Raw genomic sequence first — 15,551 nt, forward strand, 5'->3', positions numbered from 1 at the left:
GACTTCACTGACTTTGGGCTTGCCTGTCAACTTTGCTGTCTTGCAGTGTTTGATATTTCTTGACTCTGTGGTGTTTTTTGACTAGTCCCTTCTGTGGGATCTGCTGATGCTCTGGGTTTGTGAAACTCCTACCACTGCTCATTTTAAGAAACTTTGAATCTATGTCTTACTCTGCTTAATGCAGATTCCATCCAGGCTTGCACTTGACATAGCCAACTAGAGGATCTCAGTTTTCTCTGAGCCCAGTTGACTGAGTCTTGACTCAACCCTTTGCACAAATGCTTATGGGTTGGGTTTTTCCTGCTAGGCCAGGATTAACCTTCATTGTCTGTGTACTTCAATGTGAAGCCCGGTGATCCAAGTGCTTCCTTGGGCACACTGCCAAAGTGAAGTCTGGGACACTGGACTTACCCTTCCATGATGGTATTTGACGTAATCATTATGGAAAAAGTCACTGGAGATGAGGGTCTGGGGATCACATTGATTTCAGCCAGCTTGGTGTGTTTTCCATGGCAGTCTGGAGTGCAGTGTGCTGTGACTGCAGGACTGTCTGCAGCTCAGGGCTGAGTGGGCTGACCGTGTGGTGGTTCCAGAAGGCTTCAGTTGTACTTGGCTAGTTGTTGTAGTGACGGGATCAGAACAGGTTAATGATGTTTTTAAAGAAAATGGTATATTTAAGCTACCAAAAGCAAATTTCCATGTAAGTATCTGTTACATACTCTTTGCAAAACTGCAGAAATCAAACTCTGCCTCCTACTTGGTTCAATCAATATTCAAAAGACCGTCTAAGCAGTGTGAAACTGAGGAAGTGTTGCTGAATATGACCCTGACGCATCAGCCACAGAGGTTGCACTTTAGATTTTGTGTTACAGCTCGTGATTGCTCATCTATCTAAAATTTGGCAACAGATGGGTAGTATTTTTTTTAATGCATAACACTCCTCTGTCCCTGTCTCAGCACTTAATACTACTGCAGGCGTCTTTTCAACAGAGCCATGCAGTTACAATCAATAATATGTGAACTGATGTTTCTGCTCAATAACATACAGCCACTTAAATGGCCTTCTGAAGTATATTGACCCCTGGAGAGAACTACTTTAGTACAACCATTTTCCCTATTGAAATGGAGATATTTGCTATTCAGCACAGCTGGGACTTCAGACTACAGAAGCAAATTCAAATAGGGATAAAGTCTACATGCCATGCTATTAGGGAGACAAGGCCTCTGGAAGGCTTAGCAGTGGTTTTGAATAATTTGTCCATTTAGTGCTGTTCTAATGATTAACATTAAGTTATCAGAAATTAAAAGAGATCATACTCTGTTTATTGTACAGATTCTTCATTATGAGGTGTTAATTCCAGTATAAAATAGCTGTTGAAAGCAGGATGTTACTATGAGTATTTCATAAAAGAGCTACTGCTAAAATGCAGTTCAGAGAGACTAGAAGTTATTTGAATGTATTGGGTTTTTCCCTCTTCTGCCTTCCAGACAGAAGAGAGGCAGTCAACACTTTCCAAGATGGGGTGTTAAATTAGTGCAAGATAGAGGTAAGAACAAACAGGTATCTTTGTGTATAAGATATTTTAACTCAGCAGGCCAAGTCTTGGAGTCATCCTGTTGACTTTGAGTTGTCTTCATGTTACAAGACCAGAAGGAAAACATACAAAATACATTGATGTATTTTGAAAAAGTTATCTATGATAGGCATTATTCCAGCAACTAGACATCTTCAACACAAGATAAATGCGAGAAAAAGCATTATGTATGCATGTACGTATGAATGTATGTAATTTTTTTAGATGTATATATGTAATTTGCACGATATGTGAAACAGTTTTTTTGTAGTTCAGAGTTGACACATGGATCAGGGTTTAGGAAACAGGATGTGGCTGAAAGTGCCCTTGTACTGTGACAATCTCCAGTGATATGGTTTTCAGGACTTTTATGGCATATTCTGTGGGGCATCATCTATTTAAACTGTGGGTAAAGATTTGGTTAGCAACTTTCAGTAGAAGTGAAATTAACATGCAAGAACGAATTAAAAAGTAACCTTCTGCAAATATACAGGCTTGTAATATTAAAAGATGTCTACCTATCTACCTATATCCGGAGAGGGGGTAACCTCACACTAGCTAAGACTGTAGTCAAAATAACACATTTTGATTTATACTGTTCTGACTAAAACAAGGGAAAAAGTATTGGGAAGCATAGATAAATGATTTTATTTTTTAGTATTTTTTAAATATATATATTTATATATTTATATGTATTATATTTTTGCCTTTTCCTTAATTCCCTTCCACAAGAAAAAGAAATATGCTTAGGAATAGACAAAATAATAGACAATCCATCATACGCTGACAATGACTGACTTTGTCTTCCTTGGATGGAGGAGGAGGAATTGAAAAATAAAAGGTCTTCAGGTAGAGGGACTCAATTATTCTCCCAAGCTGATCTCTACTGTTTAACACAGGGGAGAAAAAAGAATTATGAATAACAAGGACTGCTCTGTTATATCTTCATAGTTTTATTCTTTCTGGCTGTTAGTGTAAGCTCTACAAAATCTGTGAGGCTGAAATTTTCCAAGATTTATGGCTGGGTGTAGAAATAGTGCCTCACTTTCAGATTAAAACAGCTAGCAGTGGTAAATCAATACATGCACGTCTGCAGACCTGCCATGAGCTTGGCTTATAAATACATATTAGCATTCATCTGGGTTAATTTCTCATCTTCCCAAATCATTGTCTTTAGTAGTGATCATTTCTCAGTATGAAAAAAAGGATAAAAGAAATCGCTAGACTTTAGAAATAATATTTCAGACTTGTAATTTTAACCTTTTTGATGCTCTCTTATTTTGCTTGCAAATGAATTATTATTTAAAAATCTTTCATGGCTATATGAAACTCTGTGCTCTCGTATTTTTTATATTCTTTCTGGGAGCCACAGAAACTATGATAATTATTTGCAAATAATATTGTTTCAGGTTTTGCTTTCAGTTGTGTGTTAAATGCAGATTTTTTTTCAGTGCTTTGTTCTTAACCTAGGCATAATTTGTGTCCATTCTGTAGCATTACAGTAAGAAAACAACAGGGTGAGACCATTTGCTTTCTTAAAATAACATGGTTTTGTTCTTCCATTTGTAACAATAGGAAACTGTAACCTCTTCCCATATACCTGAATAGCCTTGTTAGCGGTTGCAAATGCAAATTGCTGGAGAAAATCTAGATTGTCCTGTGTTTTCTTAAGTAAGAATAATTGTAGTACTAAAAAGTGAATTAGCCAAGAATTCTGAATATCTTTTAAATTAGTTATCTCTTTTTTTTTGTAAAATCTGGATTTTCCAGAGTTTGCTCTGCTGAACAGGATGCTGGACAGTACAGATTAGGAAGCACAGCCTGCTTTGTGGGAGAGGCATTGAAAGGCAGACGTCTTGATTTTTCTAATGTTGCAGCATTTACTGGTGACTTCTTGTGTGGATCATCTTAATATGTTGTTTGATTTCAGATAATTTATGATTACTGAGATTTATTGTTTGTGACTATGCGAATAACTACAAACGATTTTCATATGAATGATCCTCAGTTCCACGTCTTACAGTAGAACTTTCTGTAATGCTTTCAGTGGAAGAACACTTAATATAAATTACAATATACTACATTAGCAGTAGAGTAGTAGCAAATCAGTTTCTATACTGTTCAATCTGATTTGCACACATCACTTCATATTTAAAATATTTTTCTCAAAAGAACAATACTACATAATGAACAAGAGAAACATGTAGTGGTCTTTCACATTGCTCATCAAACTCTCTAGACCATTGGCAGGAAACAACACTTTTAATGTCAACCAGCATTTTTGTCCCTACAAACAGATGTTTGAAAACGTAACTCTACGCAATTTACACATTTTAAAATACTTCACATGTGTGTTTTTAAATGGGTGAAGGGAAAAATCTCCTAAAAGCGTAGGCAGAAATTAGTTAGGAAAAAATAGTTTAGCTCTCCTGACCTGTAGATTTCATAAACTGTAAAGATTATGATAAACGATTTCTTCTTCTGAAAGAATAGTCATTTTGTTTAATGCATTACTTTGATTTTAATTTTCTTTTTCTTCAGTTTAGAAGTAAGCAAGCTATGGTTATTTAGACAATACTTGCATTTCAAAGTGTGTCAAAGAGGCAAATCTGTTTGTGTTTCTGATAGGTTATTTATCCTGCTTAACCTATAAACTGTAAAGTAAGAAGGCTACTGAACTGACAGATAGCCTAGCAGATGGTTCAGAGATTATACTAAATCACCTCAGCTTGTCAGAAGTCAGGTTGGGTTACTGCAGGGGCAGAGGCTTCAAGAAGCATTGAATAGGATCATTTTTCACAATTTGTTACTTGAAATTCTGTTTTTCTTTACCGCATGTGACATCTTGTGTCTTCACAGTTAAAACGGCTATATAATCAACAAAGTTAGGACCAGTATGTTAGGACCCTGGCTTTCATAAGAATCATTAGGGTGATGAGAATCGTTAGGAGTCAGAAATGTGAAAGATGATCTTCTATGCAGGGCAAGGTGTCAGCTCTTCCACTTTAGCTGCTATTGTTCTCTCCTTTTTCAGTGTCTGGAGCTATTGTGTTGGTCCTTCCCTACCATAAAGTTGAACATTATTTTCTTACTAGCCTATGAAAGATTAAAAGGAAATTATATGGCATGTATTTAGTAGTAAAAATCATGTTGCAGCTGAGCAAAGATAGGCCAAGATTCAGGGCTTTGACAAAAAAACTGTCCTTGAAGAGAGGGTGATTATTAATCATGGCTCTGCCAAGTATCTGAATTCACATCCTCAGTGGAGCGACTGAGACTACAGATGCTGATAAACTTGTCAGAGCCTAGAATAGAAGTTACAGGTTCATCCTTCAGAATTTGCCTTTTTTTTTCTTTTCAATTAACTAAAAAAGCCCCCAAACAAGCCATAGTGTAAAGATTTTATACTTAAGCTTTTAAATCTCTTTTTAGATCAATATTACTGCTGTTGTGTTTTTTCTCAAAGTAGCACCAGCCGAATTCTTGATGCCCAACAGGACATCAAGACAGCCTTCTTCTCCAACTCCTCTTTGCAGGCTTTGTGTGTGTCTGTCTTAATGGATTATTTTAAAAATTTTTTCCCCCATGATTGTGTCATCATAGGACTGAAGAATAACTGCTTTTTCACGTATTGCAACATTCTTAACCTTATAAAATAAAGCTAAATAAACATGCCCTCACATTTTTGTTGACTTAAGACTGACAGAGAAAACACCTCTGCAGGCAGTTGTTGGAAATATGTTCATTTACTACACACTAAAAAGCCACATTAAGAATGCTGCTTTAGTGTCAACCGAAATATGTCTGAAACGTTTAAAATGCCTGAAGACACTAGTACTCAGAGTCTTCCTTGGTTGTGATAAATAAAAGGATGTTGTACAGTGGGTCATGCTTTTAAGATAATCAATTTGTTGTGCAAAAAGGAGCATACTAATTGAAAAACCTTTGCAAAAATGTCATAAAAATAGCCGTAGGATACTAACAGGACTCTTTCCCCTTGAATTTCAGTCAGGTTCTCGGAATGGATAGAGGTTATTCCCATCTTTACAGAGCAAGAACAAGAGGAAACAAACATTTCCTGATTCTAAAATCATGTCTTCCCTGTCCTCACAACTCATCTTTGTCTGAACGAGGAAATAACTACTCTTGAGAAAAACAAATTGGGTAGCTGAAATATAATTATTTCCAAAATCATTTTCTGTGTGTCTCTTCACTGTCCACCAGGATTTTGAATTCTTGTTTATTTTTAGCTTTAAGGAGTATTTGCATTTGTGTAGAGCGTGTACACTACAAACCAAATACCTATTCATAAAATACTACTTTTTATTTGTTGAAATTAATATTGTCCGAGAAACGAAGGCGTTTGTTCACATTTTGCAAAGTCGTGTATGTCCGTCGTGCAAAGCCTCTGCTCCTTTAAAGACAGGCAGCTATAAGAGATGAGAGAATATCTGGGTTTGGATCTGGTTTTGCTGCTTTTGATAACTTCTCAGGGAAATCTGAAATTGTAACCTACTGAGCCTGAATAAAAAATTATTTGTACCAAAGTAATAGTAGTTTGCACTGGGCTGATATTGGTAATGGCATTGGTAATGATGATGACATATACTCTTATCCACTGATTCTTATTGAAAACACAAATATACAAAATTTAAATGAAGAATTAAAGGTAGAGAACTTATGAGAAAGACTTGCTGGTCTTAATGAAGAATTTACAGCATGTAAGACTATTGATTTGTCATTGAAGCCAATGATCTGTGGAGGTTTTTTTGGTTGTTGTTTCATTGGTTGGTTTTGTTTGCAGGGAGTCGTTTGGGGGATTTTTTTGTTTAGGTTTGGTTTTTTGTTTGGGTTTTTGTTTGGTTTTTTTAAGTACACAGATTTCAAAAGTAGTCTTTACATTAATGCACACAATGTAATTTTCATAATTTTGTAAAGACAAAACAATAGTTGGCTTTTATATGAATTGATTCTAATTTATTTGGACATATTATTTATCTCCTGAGTAAAATAATAAACATTGACAATGAGAACTACTTGGGCATTTGGATATTTGGAAAACACCATCTTTCTCTCTGAAGTACCAGAGAAAGTCAAAGGGATAATTAGTAAGAAAGGAAGGAACTAGCATTATGTCAAAACCATATGACCATTTAACAGCATGTCATGAAAGCAACACTTTAATTTAGATTAATGAGGAAGTTCTATTTTGCACATCATGAAAAATATGATCTAGTGCCTGAAAGAGGGCACATCTGGTGGCATTGATTAACCCAATGCTTGTTTATCTGAAGCTAGTAAAGGAGATTTTACTGAACCAGATAAATTAGCCAAATCTATAACAATTTCAAAACAACTCATACTAAGCTAGATTATGGGTACTCATTAACAGTGAAAATAAAAATATGAAAAGCATAACTGCAACTTTTTATGTTATGTTTAATTATGCTTTTGGTGGTAGGTACTCATTATGTTCCAGTAGCAGACTTTTAGGCCCATGGTGACCATAAACCGACTGAGTTATTCCTAAGAGTTTTTCAAAGAATAGTGTGTCTTCCAACAACAGAAAACAAAATACAGACAAAATTTTCTCAGCAATGTCTCCTTCTACACTATGGCATAGATGTGGTGAAGAAGAATTTAAAAATGGAAACCATATGGTTTGATTCTGTTCTCCAAATTCAGTATTCCGCTGGATTGAATAAATTTCTTTATCCAGTCTTTGTAAGAGAACATTTACCCATAGCTGCAGAGCAGGATCAGAACAGGCTATCACAAGGACTAGCAGTGTTGTATTAACAATTATTTTCTGAAATTCCCCTTACTGGGAAGTCAAAAATTTGATACATAGAGAAACAAAAACTCCCTATATTTGTCTAAGCTTAAAAGGGAGCAAGAGCTTAAGATTCAGTACACCACTTTCTCAAAATGCAACAGAGAGAGGGAGGTATGGGAGCCAGATAAAACCTTTTGTGCTGCTCTGAGCTTGGTTTTTGGATCCAGGGCAAAAGATTGCTGGGGCTGATTATGTTTCCTTGGCTTTGCTGTTGGCTTAGAAATGCTCTGAACACTGGAAGATCAGTGAGGAACAGGAGGTGGCTGTCCCAAGTCAGCTCTTACTGACAACTCCCTTGACTCTTTTCCTCAGTTCCAGGGAATTTTCTTTGCTCCTTTTGCACCAGGTATTATAGAGGAGCTGAGAACTGCAGCAGAGATGAGGCTTTCTCATGGACTGTTAGGGTTTCTTCTCTTCAAGTCTCAGCTGAGATGAATGGACTGGCTTCCACCTACTCTACAGGCAAGATAGTTGGTGGTGTGGGCTTGGCTAGTAAGACCATCAGTTTCATATTATATTCATATTTTGAGTTGTAGTGTTCAAAATACAACACTCTCTGTTTGGGGAGGTGAGGATTATCTTAAAAGTTGCACATCACTCATTTGCACAAGTCAGTGTTTGTTATCTGCATTTATGTAGGGTCATACTGAAAGATAGCATGATTTCCTTTCAAGCAGGAATTTACTGCATTTAGAGCATGTGCAAGGTGCCCACTGACCATATTGTGTGCTGAATATGGCCATCTTGAATAAGAAAGGGTTTTTGTTTGTCTCTTTGTTGTTGCCTCTTTTATTTTTAAAGCTGATTTACAGACTAAGCAGCCCCACCTGCATGTTCTTTTTAGTGTTACAATTAATATATAGGAATTGCTTTGGAAGTATTTGCTTTGTGCATTTTGTTCTTGTTATTTATCCCAGTCTAAAGTAAGACTTATTTTGATGGGAATTTATTCAGCAACTGCATTATATTTTAGGATTAACTGATCTGCTCTCCCACATCACCCTCCTTGCTGGATCTGCCAGTTTGTTGTGCTCTCTCTAGTCTTTGAGTCACCTGGTGAGAATATTGGCTCCCTACTGAAATTTTGGTGTTCAACCAGATTCCCTTTCCTTTCATTATTCCACCTTAAAGTGAGTTCACATACTCAGAACCACTTACATGTTATGAAATCCATGTCTGGTTTTACCACATGACTCTGACTCTTAAAAGTAAGAACATTCCATGGAAGGCATTGATAAGATGCTAAGATGTAAAAATTAATCTAGAATAAACACAGAAGATATGCAGCATTGTTTCTGCATAACAGAGGAATTCTGACAGCACTGCAGTAATGCAAGCTGTAACACCAGGATCTCTAGGAATGCTCTTTTTATAACTGGATTGGACTTAGGCAAAGAAAGAGCACTGCTCATCTTCAATGCAAAGTTCTGGACAGTTCAGGATGGAGGACCTGAACAGCAATAAAAGGCAAGGATTTTTCATGGTAGCAGAGTTCCTTCTGGCATGTTTGTGTCCATGTCAGGTGGTAGAGAAACCCTTCACAGCACAAGCTGGAAGATGGTTTGAAAGCAGTCCAAAGAAAAGCTTGGTAGCATAAGATATATTACATTAAGCTGTTGTGGCCAAAGATTTGAACAATTCATTCCAGAGAAACCTTATCAAACCTCTCACTACCAGTTCTTACTGTACCTCCCTAATGCACACACAGATAAGTTCTTTCAACACTTAAAAAAAAAGCGCTTGGGGCAGAGAGTTCAAGCTACTTCATTCCCCATTCTTTGTCATGTTTATGATGGCATCTTACCACCCTCACATTTGCAAGTATGTTCATTATATTACCAGATGTACAAAGGGAAAAAAATAAACAGGGGTTCAGGTTGATACATCTACTTAGTTTTATAAGGACCCTTTTATCTCAACATCATGGAGATTGCCAAAATTAGGCTTCAGAGATGTTTTAAATGTTAAAAGTATCTCTAGCTATTTGTAATAAATCTGTCAGGGTGATTGTTTGCACTGTTTTTGACCATGTTGCTGAACAATGTGATTTTAAAGAAGAATATGGTGATGCTTTGCTTCAAGTCTTCCACTTCAAAAGTATCTAAGACAAAGGTATAGTGCTGTGTTTGAGATTCACATTGCCTGGCAATAAATTTTGGGGCAGCTGAGCAGATGAAGGTAATTCTTTCATTTCTGCACCAAGAGTATGTAGTGGGCAGTGGTAAGCATTATCCTTCTAAGCAGCAATACTGCATTTCTTCCTAACTTGGTTTTGAACGAGTTTCTTCTTTATCTCCTATGCAGATAGACACTTGTATTGGTGTTCTGTACTATAGTGATAGCTTGTACACTGTTCACAGGCTGCTACTGGGCATATCCCTTTTAATCCCATACCCAGTGCACCCTGGCAATTATTTACCTGCCTCTTACCCAAGCCCTCTCTTTCTCAATATGTGAGTTCACATTGGTCCAGGTGCTGTGTTGAAAAGAGATGCAAAGCTGAGAACATTTTCCATCTCCAAAGATAATTCAGACTGAAGAGAGAATATGTTTAAAGCACTCAAAAAACCCAGAAAATCTTTATTGCTGCTGAACATTAATTAGATATTATTTTTGGGAGATAAATAACCCACTTAGTAAGAGATACCTAGTTGCTTGTCACCAGCTAGATTAGCAGTTATTTCTCAAGACTGATGCTGAATTTAAAAGAAAGTATATTTTAAAAAATTGCTCCATGGCCGAGGGAATAAGCAATTGCCAATCACTGTAGAAGTGATTCTGCCACTCATGAAAATAGTGCTCTGCTGTAGGTAGGAAGTCTCACCAAGCATGCAGTAAGGCTGTGAAGCTGGAGAGAAGCCTCTGGACAGTGCCTAAGACAACTAGATGTACAGGAGCTTTGAGAGGAATTATCATCTTCAGGCATGACCTAACATCATAAAATATAAATTTTCTCTTGCTTGCTATAATCCTTTTTTTTTAAGCAGGTGATACATATCAGTTTACATCATGACTGATGTATTTCATAGCTCATTGATTTCTGCTGGGTTTTGATTGCAGTGGCACCTGACAAATTGAAGACAGGAGACTATTAAAAGCAGAGTATTAGGACTGTAGAATTCAAGGGGAAGAAAGTAGGTTTTTGCGATGGTCATCATTTGAAGGAAGCACTTGTGAGGAACTGCAAGGAGTAATTTCCTCTGGTATCAGACCCCATGTTGGGAACAAGGAGGGGATGTATCCCTGTGGCCAGGGTCAGGGCGGGTAAACTGCATTTCTGTGCCTCATGGCGTGAGTGGAAAGCTAGCACATGGGAATATCGTAGGAGAAATCCTGGTGATAGCTGCTATTGTTATACTGGTTCCCAGTTTGTTCCTAGACTCACACTGCTGAAATTTCTTGGCAGCCTTCCATGGTGGCTGGTTCTTTGCAGAAGCTGTGCTATCTAGAACAGTGAAATAAATCACTAAGCCATCTTACACACTGGAAGGTGGTCCACAAATTTGCTGTAAAGAACAGACATACAGGCACCTGTTTATGGGCTGGTGTGTGTCAGCATAGGTGGGCCAGTGCAGTCCACAACCAGCCCTGACTCCCCACCTTGAACCAACCGACTGAGTTACTGTGCTTACATAGATACCCAGTGCTGTAGTTCTTCACCACCACTTTCTATGCTTTCAAGAACTGAAACAGTAGGAGGGACAAGATCATCCTTTGGTTATGTAGCTTTTCTCTTTAAGAAGCTTAGGGAAGCTGATAGGATATGGAGAATGCTGGCTGTCAAATGTCATGCTGGGTGCAAGCGACTTGAACAGTTCACTTCTCTCATTTATAGCATGTGTTTTTACTCTGGACTAAGAAAAGTTCTGCAGAAGTTTTGACTTAGGGATTATAAAGCTTTCTAAATGGAATAACATATTTGGAAAATAAGTGGCACTAATAAGGAAGTACCTGCTCCAACTATTAGGCACAATTTCTATTGCTTTATTACAGTTTCTAAAATGGTATATTTAGGTATGCACTGATTTTCATTGATGCTTGTACATTTTTAGGCTATAGATGGATAGTTCTATTCTGTACCAGTGTAGATGCTCACAATTTCAGATAAAATAAGAAAGCCATCACCTTGTGGCTTATGTTCCTGGTTTACTCCCTTGCAACCATTTGAAGCCATACAGTAGCTCATTGAATAAACAGAAACTGGTGAGGTGAATTGAAATTGGTTACCAAGATTGATAACTACATTGAAACTTGTATTTAAATGTTCTTTGGGGGAAGGTACTTTGTAAATAGATTTTGTCTTTGAATAACTATCACTTTGCAAGTGAACAGTTATTTGAGTACTCTTAGTGAATGAAGCATCATTTATTAGACTTCATATATTTTGAAGAATTTTAAAGACTAATACAGCTACAGCAGAAATTGAGTTAGTTGTCTTTTGACATAACATCTTTTTGAAATGATACTCACTCTGTTGCAATTATATTTAGCAGGTAAGATGGCAAAACTTTATTCTTCTCCAAATTCCCCTTTCTTATACTGATAACATTTCTCATAATTTTCAGCTCGTTTTGGTTTCTTGCACAATGCTAAAGAGCCTCTTAGTGCACAGTATGTAGATATACCTGTTAATGTAATAAGTTGCATTATATTCTCATGTGAAAGCAAACTCCTGTTGCATCGTTTCTTTCTTGTGTACGCACAGCACTGTATCAAGTGTAGTTCACAAGCAAACAGAGGAGATTGTGAGTGAGAAGCTTGGGAAACCTGTGTTCCATTTCCAATTCCGCTGCTGATGCAGGCCAACAGAGTTCCTGCTTTTACATTGAAACTGGATTTGTCTTCCAAGGGAAATTTCAAGTTTTTACCAGCAACAATAAATTCTACTCTAAATGTGATCGAAATACTCAATTCTGATAAACATTGTAGAGTACTTCAGAAACAGCAATTTTCCTATAACTGGGTTTGCTTCTGCAAGCTTAGTTGCTCAGATCTCTGTGTGCTCACCTTTGGGCTGCATAGCAGACTGGTACCTGGGCTCATCAGTTACTGAGAAGCTGAGGAACAGGCAGTGAGAAAAAGAAAATTGAAACTTTCCTGAGGAATGTTTTGGTTTTAGTTGAAATTGTTTATATTTACAGAAATTTACAGAAATTTTTTTGCCACTTTGTTGATCAGCTTTCATAAATCTTCCACTTGTCACTTTCCAGAGCAGAATAATATTAAATTAAATTTAATATTTTTCTGTTTGTCAGTTGAGGTTTTGTTGGGTTTTCTTCTCTTTTTTTTTCTTCACATACAGTGTTAGCTAGCAAGCCTAGCACTGACAAGGCAACTTGTCTGCTTTAACTGGTGTATATACTGAGAGAGTCCAAGCTTCTGTCTAAAATGTGGTGTCTTATATGTACCACGATTTTAACTGCATTGTATTCTTTTCTATAAAACACTTTTTTTTCTGTCTTGCTTTGTGATTCTGTTGTGCCACTGAGAACATAAGGTGAATAGAAAAGATCGTGCTTGAAACTGTTAATCTTTTTTGTCATTTCCACCTCCACATGAGTTTTCATTACATATAGTCTATATATTGTTCAGTTTTGCATAGAGTAAAGGATACTAGGGTATAAAATAAGGTGATTTGTGTATCTCTTATAACAGGATGTTCTTTTCTCATTTTCTTTACATATGTGTAATACATTTTAGGTATGGGAAAATTGTATCCACGAAGGCTATTTTGGATAAGACAACAAACAAATGCAAAGGTATGTACACTTACCTTTATATTCACCTGAAAGTCGTAACTGATTCTATACAATACGTTAATGTTGTATTTTAAGTGCTTTCTACCTTTTTTTTCCTTCCTCTCTGTTCCTATTCCTAAACTAGTCTTATTCTTGCCCATGGTTGGTGTATTCAATCCATTTGTCTCCAATGGAGCTGGCAGACAGCCTGTGTCAGTGGTGCAGCCAAGCTGGAGTGAAGCTGACATGCATGGTGCTGGCTGGCAGTTTGCCTCTATTTTAAAAACAAAATTGGAGTTAAAAGCAGCTTTCCGCCTTTTGCCTGGAGAAACTAGGGAAGCTTACAGAAGACCATTCAACTATACTAGGCATCTAAAAAAAATTATACATTGTGGAAATAAGCTCCATTGATTAGAGTAGCTTAAAGCAGCACTTAATTACATGTTCCAGTACTCTAATTGTGTTTTGTTATATGCTATTGAGTGTATTGGAAGCAAAGAGAGGGTTCGTTTTCAGCAAAGTAATTGTGTCTGGAAAAAAAATTAGAACTCCTTTAGATAAACTGGATACATCAGTTCACTGATTTTCATTGCTCATTGCAATTGCAGCAAGATTATATCCCAGTGGGTGCATGGTGGGAGAAGGAGTGGCGCTGAAATACCAGATTTCAGAGTTTCTTTTTTTACAATTAAGAGGATAATTTCTAAGCAAAGTGAAGTATTAAGTCAGCTGATTTAGCGATGTTAATAAGCATAACGCCCGTGAATGAGCATAAAGCTGATAGGCAGAGGGAGGAGAGTTCATAATTAATTAAGACACAAGTTTTGTGCAGAACTTGGAAGCAATGCAGGGGCATAACTCCTCAGCTCCCCATCTTAAGAACTTAAAGGGACGCTGACAGTTCAGAAACTGAAATTTCTGGAATTTTTTCCTAGCTTGTATGCAGATGTCATTGTGACAAGGAAAGACGAGATGCCCTTTTCAATTATTTTAATTAGTTAGTGCCTGTGATTGCGCTTGACTGATTTAGCCTATCCATTCCATCAGTTCCTGGAGTCTTCGGTAGTCCTGTCGGTGATACAGAAATTCTCACATTAATGCTTTAAGAGATTTAAGCTGATTTTTCCAATACAGAATTTAAATCTCATTGATGAAAAGCAGTAGCTAACAGCCTGCTTTGACACCATACTGCAAGGTAAGACTCCAGGGAATCTTGCTGCATGTCACTGAAATTGTGATAGGAACATAAGTAGGCAGAATGCAGATATCTAACTGGAATTTAACCACAAGATTGACAGCATCTCTGGCTTTTGCCAAAAAATGCACCATGGCATTTAAAGTAACTGAAACAACAAGCAATTGAGTTTATATATCATCTAGAAGGTGGCAAAGCCAGCTTTGATGGCATCCTTGGTGTCAGTAGCTTTGTATTACACCGTACAGTGTGTTGGTGGTAACCGAGACTGCTGTGGGTATGGAAAGCTAGTTTGGGGTATGGGAAGTTAGTTTTGCCTTGGCGGCACAAGACTTGATATGAACTAACTCACTTTGTTCCATGTCAGGATTTAACAATCCACAACACCACGTGTTACACAAAACAATATGCTGCTTTCTTCAGCTTCTTGGCAGGATAAGTAAGCCTCCAATGATATACAAGGCTGCTTGAGTTGTTTTTCCCAAGTTAAAAACTTTAAAGCTGGTTCGGTTACATCATTACACAACCTTTTCTCAGTATGAATATAAAGTAAGAAAATACTATTATATTTTGAAGAAATATTTCCATTTTCTACTCCTCTAGAGGTTATTTTATTGTTGGGTTTTTTTCTTTTAACCCAGCCTGAACATTGGAAAGGGATTTCGTTAATACTTGGGCAGTTCAGTGGTGGAAAGGAAGGGGATTGAAAAGTGCGCAGTGAGGTTTGCAATAACATCTAGTGAGAGTAGCTTCCAAACTCTGACGGCCTTTTGGTGAGTCTTGAGCATCCAATTCTCTGGTTGCATTAAAAATCCCAGCCTATAAGGTCAGTGTCTGTTAAGGCCAAGGTATATTGCAATTTGGACATCCTAGATGTTGTTGTTCAGAATAAGAAAAGAAGTTATTGCAGATGTATGAAATTTGTTACTATGAACTTTTGGGTTATTTTAATATTTAAAGATTGCATTATATGGCATGGAAAATGCTTTCAGGACAATTTTTCACATTCTTGTTTCAGCAACAATGGGAAAAATCATTTGCTTTCACTGAAGCTCAGTTTTCACTCACTTTTTAAATTAACTGTCTTTTTTGTATATACAATGAGGTAATTCATTAACCAAAAATTGGATAGATATGGGTATTTTCAACTAAATCCATCGCCCTATTTTGAATAAATGAAATTAGACTTATTCATCATTTATTCAAAC

General features: G+C 36.9%; 1 protein-coding gene across 1 annotated transcript in view; it reads left to right on the plus strand.

Annotated features, from left to right (window-relative positions):
• The window catches only part of LOC108502435 (RNA-binding motif, single-stranded-interacting protein 1), a 66,092-nt gene that overhangs the window by 11,996 nt on the left and 38,545 nt on the right, over window positions 1-15,551 (plus strand). Inside the window, exon 2 of the mRNA XM_017825394.1 lies at window positions 13,111-13,169. Coding sequence (XP_017680883.1) covers window positions 13,111-13,169 — 59 coding nt within the window. The remainder of the gene's footprint in view (window positions 1-13,110; window positions 13,170-15,551) is intronic.

Source organism: Lepidothrix coronata, unplaced genomic scaffold (genome assembly GCF_001604755.1).
Source record: "Lepidothrix coronata isolate B3197 unplaced genomic scaffold, Lepidothrix_coronata-1.0 Scaffold118, whole genome shotgun sequence".
Lineage (NCBI taxonomy): Eukaryota > Metazoa > Chordata > Aves > Passeriformes > Pipridae > Lepidothrix > Lepidothrix coronata.